The sequence below is a fragment of the Dreissena polymorpha genome, chromosome 8, assembly GCF_020536995.1.
Source record: "Dreissena polymorpha isolate Duluth1 chromosome 8, UMN_Dpol_1.0, whole genome shotgun sequence".
NCBI classification, from domain to species: domain Eukaryota; kingdom Metazoa; phylum Mollusca; class Bivalvia; order Myida; family Dreissenidae; genus Dreissena; species Dreissena polymorpha.
In genome coordinates, this window is record NC_068362.1 from 43,803,653 (window position 1) to 43,809,755 (window position 6,103).

Here is a 6,103-nt window from a genome sequence, read left to right on the forward strand (position 1 = left end):
TTAGTGGAAATCTACTTTCCACTACACTCCCTCCCTCTTTATCTTGAAGGATTCGTTGATGTCGCTAATTTTCTTTCCAGCCTTAGACTGAATAAGTATTCCTTTTCATCGTTGTGGATCCTGTCGTATTATGGACAGAATAAATGTTAACTCAGACTGAAATTACTCAGAACTGATCTGAACTGGAAAAGAAAGACGGAGCTTAGGCGTTATATAAACGTCTGGCATTGGTGTTAGCCAGCGTTAAGACGTCAGTCCAGTCCATCCCCCGTATCCGACTGACTCCGGCGGCCACACCTCCCAGATGACATGGGCAGCTATATTGGCCCCTGGAAGAGAAGTATGGGGAGTCCGTTTCAAGCAGAAGCTTGTCGTCTGGAATGCGACAAACTGCCTGCCTCTCTGCCTCACTCCTAGCAACCTTGGTCAATCCAAAGTGTACATTGGGGAACTCTTTGATCCACAATTCCACAGCCATTATACTGCCGGTAAAACAGTGGACATGGATCTTCTGTTCTCTGGGGATCACTCCTTTGAGATGATAAAGGAGCTGTAACATATCGTCTCCTTCTTTATCTTGGGCTTTTCGGTTATGTAGCACCAATACCTGATCCGGTCTCAGGAATCCCAAAGCCTTGTCTAACACAACGTGTTGTTGTGCCCAATGGGTGGGATCTTCTGTATGGTCAATACCGACCTCCCCGAAGACTGTGATTTCAGGCAGAGATATCATCTTCTCAAAGGCTTTCCAATCAGCTTCGCTAAGGGAAGCTGCCCGACGTGGATGAATTCCAACTGCGGATATCACTCCCTGGGATTTTAACCGGGTAACTTCCTCCAGAGAAGGATATGATGGAGGATCGCAGAAGACGGCTACTCCTCCAATCACTTTGACTTGGTAGGATTTGTCACCAGGCGTCAGGTTAGCAGCTGCTGCCAGACTTAATTCCGTCAAACCCGCCCTAGCAAGGGTTCGATCCATATGGAAGTGACTGTCCCATGCTTCCGGCCATTCTAGTGGTTCAGCTGCTGGAAAAGCATCTCTTAGCTCCTTGGCTCTGCGTTCCCCTAACAGACCGCATATGATCTGCGATACATTACAGTTTAAGTTTAACACATGTAAAATACCAGTATTCAGATATTAAAATATCCTAAAAAACTCGTATGGTATGAAGTACATATATCTTGTGACGTATTTTCATTTTAAATCTTGAATTTAATGACGACTTGAATTTAATGACGACAAGTCGGACATGCAGTTAAATATTTTTATATGTATATCGTGTGACATAATTTCATTTAAACTCTAGATTTTAACGACATTAGTCTGACGCGTGCGGCGTTATTTTATTTAACAGTAAAACAAAAATTAAGTAGACTATCAAAAAAATACAAAAAGTGTACTTGTAAATAAAAACTCCTTCATTCCGTATAAAGATTGTACGTTACAGCAGAGCTCCAGATAACTTTTCTGAGTAATTGGGTTAATACTCACTACTTTTGAGTTCAATTGGGTATTTTCATATTCAATTGGGTACAAAAAAGTCGGTACCCACTACCGGGTACTTTAATTGACAATTGGGTACCTTTGTTTTAAAATTGGGTATGTTCATTGTCTTAAATTCTCACCTGCTTACCTGAATAAGCTGGTTGTAGTTCCACTCTTAATTGATTAGTTTCAGAGATTTTGTGTCATTATGTAGATGTATCCATAATATACAGTCTTGATTTAAAAAAAAAGTTCAACGATTTTTTCCACCAGTTTTCTTACAATGTAAGCACGGACAGCGATTGCCTCCGACATAATATTGTCAAGAATTAGTTTCACTATATTTTCCGCTTCTGATTTTGTGTTGCCTGCGGTTAAATATCTTAAAATTGAGTTTCTTTGTGCCTAGGATACGATGTTTCCATTTTTAAGGCCTCACGATTTCGACATTTTCACAACAATAACACGTAGTCACAAAGACACTTTTTTCCGTACATATTATTGTGCTGAAGGTTATACTGAAAGCGCTTGGACAAAGCGGAAAGAATCCGGGTATTTCGGACCAGGGTATTTCCGGGACAAATTTACTCGTTATGCAAAGGAAAAATATGATATGCGTAATCGGCAATTTCAATGGGGTTTCGGAACGCATGGTTTTATTTTTCTATGCGTAATCGGCAATTTTACATTGGATATTTGCACAAATGCCCACCTTATCTGTAGCTCTGTTACAGTAATCTGTGAAACAACGTCATTAATAAAACAAAAAAATATGTTTGACCACAACGGTGGCTAATAATGTTTACGAAAAAATACAAACAATATAGATTTATCTATTACATAACATGTTAGAATTTTATCATGCATTTATAATCACTCATAAAGAGATTTCAATATACAGTTACATGCATAGACATTTTTTTTTAAGCCAGTGCCTTTTGAATTCAGAAAATAATCAAGATAAACCATAAAATTGGGAAAAATAGATAGTAAACCATAAACTTGAGAAAAATGAGGCATTATTAATATGATTATAAATAACAGAATTACAATAATATTGTTTGGAAGTGCATGATTGAGTGCATTTTAAAATTTATATTATAAAATGCTGCTTGAATGTCTTTTTACCTTTCATATGTAAAAAAAGAAATATCATCTGCTAGTGCAAAATATGACTTGGAAAGCTGGTTTATGGTCATTTCGTAGCAAAAGAGAAGAAAATAAGTGCATTAAATAAATGAATTCATATTTTTGTATCTGGAATAGTTGTATTTTAAATAGTTCCTCCACCCTATTATGGCCGAATAAGGGCTAAATTGCTTTCCGACTTGAAATGAAAAGGCATATTGGTTGATCGTGTAGCGTTTATGTGCAAAATTTGAGGGCCTATTGATAAAGCTTGTTGATGCCAAAATAGGTAATAATAATAATTTATTATCAGGTACATGTACACAAGCAAATAAGTATATTTAACCCTTTCAGTGCGGGAACCGAATTTTAAAGGCCTTTGAAAACAGTTTGGATCCAGATGAGACGCCACAGAACATGGCGTCTCATCAGGATCCAAACTGTTTGCTATTCTGATAGTATTCTTTGAAATTTTTTTGAAGAAAATGCTTATTTTAGAAATTCAGCAGACAACATTTTAGCAGACGACAAATTTCCCAGCATGCAAAGGGTTATTAAGATGCTTAAGGTGTGGAAGACTCATAATCAGGTTTGGTGTCCCTCAAACCCTAAGCGTCTTGTAATTCCTTATGCAGTTTGTATAGATAGTGCCGCATCCTGACACGTAAAGCTTGTGCTTTGTTGGCAGCGTTAGTTGGCTGTTAACAGGTTCATTGTGGTTATCTCCACCATCAGTCTGTCCGTCTGTCCTAGCCACTATCTCCTACACCATAAGCACTAGAACCTTGAAACTTAAACACATGGTAGCTATGAGCATTATGTGCGACCCTGCACTATTTGGAATTTTGATCTGACCCCTGGGTCAAAAGTTAAAGGGGATGGGGTGGAGACGGGTCAGAGATTTTCACTCATTTTTAGCTTGACTAATATATATGAAATATATATAATGGAGCTATCCTGATCACGTCGGCGTTACTGTTAGCGTGCACATGTTAAAGTTTGTGTACTACCCCATATATTTTCTTTGTCCTTTAACAAATTACTTTTATACTTTGCATACATGTACTTCTTTACCAACATGACCCTTATCTATAAACAAGAGCAGACAACTGTATCAAGCATTTTGACAGAATTATTGCCCCTTTTATACTTAGAATATGCCTATTATTGATGAATCTATGTTAAAGTTTGCATACCACCTCAAATATTTTCTATGTCCTTTGCCATATTGCTTTGACTTATTGTTTTCATATTTTGCATACTTCATTACCAACATGATCCCAATCTATAAACAAGAGCAGACAACTGTATCAAGCATTTTGACAGAATTATTAACCTTTTATACTAAGAATATGCATATTATTGATAAATCTATGTTAAAGTTTGCATACCACCTCAAATATTTTCTATGTCCTTTGCCATATTGCTTTCATATTTTGCATACTTCTTTACCAACATGATCCCAATCTATAAACAAGAGAAGAAAACTGTATCAAGCATTTGACAGAATTATTGCCCCTTTTATACTTAGATAATTGAACATTTTGCTTAAATTGCCATAACTTCTTTATTTATGATCACATTTGATTCATACTTTGACAATACAACACTAACCTGACATACCACAATGCACTGCACCCAAACTATCCCCCATGCCCCACCCCAGAATCCCCCCCCCAAATTTTATTTTTATAATTATTTTTGAAACTTCATCTTTTAAATTACCACCAGCCCACATAAACCACCTGTCTCCATGATGGCTTACATTAACCTGTCAAGCACTCGAAATCTCTTAAGACAATAGTTACGGTCAATCTCAACCATGCATGGCCGCATTACCAACCCTGGGGCGCCCCCTGGGTCAAACATGCGGCATGGGAATACGCGTCGGCCTCTGCCGCACCATTTTTCACCAATTGACTTCAAATTAACACTAAAGATTTCTTATGACAACACAGTGTCTCGACCATCCATGTTCACATTACCCACCCCAGGGCCCCGCCCACTTTGGTGGTAAAGATCCCAAGCTATTTCAGCATAATTAAAATCCAAGCCATTTTTGTGGTCAAGACCCGAGCTTTCTCACCATAATTAAAATCCAAGCCAGTTTGGTGGCAGAGACCCTGAGCTATTTCATCATAATTAAAATCCAAGTCAGGTTAGTGGTCAAGATCCTGAACTATTTCGGTATAATTTAAATTCAAGCCAGTTTGGTGGTCAATTTTTGTGGTAAAGACCCCGAGCTTTCTAACCATAATTAAAATCCAAGCCAGTTTGGTGGCGGAGACCCCGAGCTATTTCAGCATAATAAAAATCCAAGTCAGTTTAGTGGTCAAGATCCTGAACTAATTCGGTATAATTAAAATCCAGGCCAGTTTGGTGATCAAGACCCCGAGCTTTTTCAGCATAATTAAAATCCTAGCCAGTTTCATGGCCGAGACCTCGAGCTGTTTCAGCATATTTAAAATCCAAGTCAGTTTAGTGGTCAAGATCCTGAACTATTTCGGTATTATTAAAATCAAGGCCAGTTTGATGGTCAAGATCCTGAGCTATTTCAGCATAATTAAAATGCAAGCCAGTTTGGTGGTCAAGAACCCGAACTATGAGCATAATTCAAATCCAAGCCAGTTTGGTGGTAAAGATCCCGAGCTTTTTCAGCATAATAAAAATCCAAGCCAGGTTGGTGGTCAAGATCCTGAGCTATTTCAGCATAATTTAATTCTAAGCCAGTTTGGTGGTCATGACCCCGAGTTATTTCAGCATAATTAAAATCCAAGCTGTTTTGGTGGTCAAGACCCCAAGCTATTTTAGCATATATTTATGGCATAATTTTTTCTTACCCAATTGTTTTCGTACACACATTTTTTTCGTACCCATTTTTTTCTGTTTTTTGACAGAATAATGCCCCCTTTTATAGTTAGAAAATTGAAAATTTGGGTAAATTTTGTGTTCAGGTCTACTCTTATCCTATTTGTGTTAAGGTCTACTCGTATCCTAAAGTATCAAAGCTATATCGTCTACTTAATGTTATAAGTCATGTAACTGACATTTTTAAACATTTTATTTCTTTCCCATTTTTGTTTTTTTTATTAAGGTGACATACATCAACTGTTAAATAATATTAAGTCTACCTTTTTGGTAAAATTAATGTTTTTACCAAATTTTCAAAATTGACATTACGGACACATGTAATTTGCTGAATGAAAAAGTAGCATAACTGACATTTAGTTAAATTTTCAGGAGAAGGAAAAACTTCTTTATTGAAATAAAATAGGGATACTTACAGAGTGAAACAAACACATGGGATATTTTCAGATTTGAATACTGGTATTTTACGCATCTTTAGGCAGTTCTGTGTACCAAGGATAAATACAATATTTAAACATTCATGTACAATGCACAATACTAAAAACCTGAATTGTAACTGTAATGTATTTCAGATTCAGAGATGTCTGTGTTGTTTCTAAGGTCATGTGAAAAATTAAG

General features: G+C 36.9%; 1 protein-coding gene across 1 annotated transcript; it reads right to left on the reverse strand.

Annotated features, from left to right (window-relative positions):
- Window positions 1-202: 202 nt before the first annotated feature.
- On the reverse strand, window positions 203-4,372 carry LOC127840482 (putative deoxyribonuclease TATDN2). Its single transcript, XM_052368901.1, has 2 exons — window positions 4,343-4,372; window positions 203-1,087 (listed from the first exon to the last, which is right to left on the reverse strand). Exons 1-2 carry the CDS (start codon window positions 4,370-4,372, stop codon window positions 203-205), a joined length of 915 nt encoding a protein of 304 aa, XP_052224861.1.
- Window positions 4,373-6,103: the final 1,731 nt, after the last annotated feature.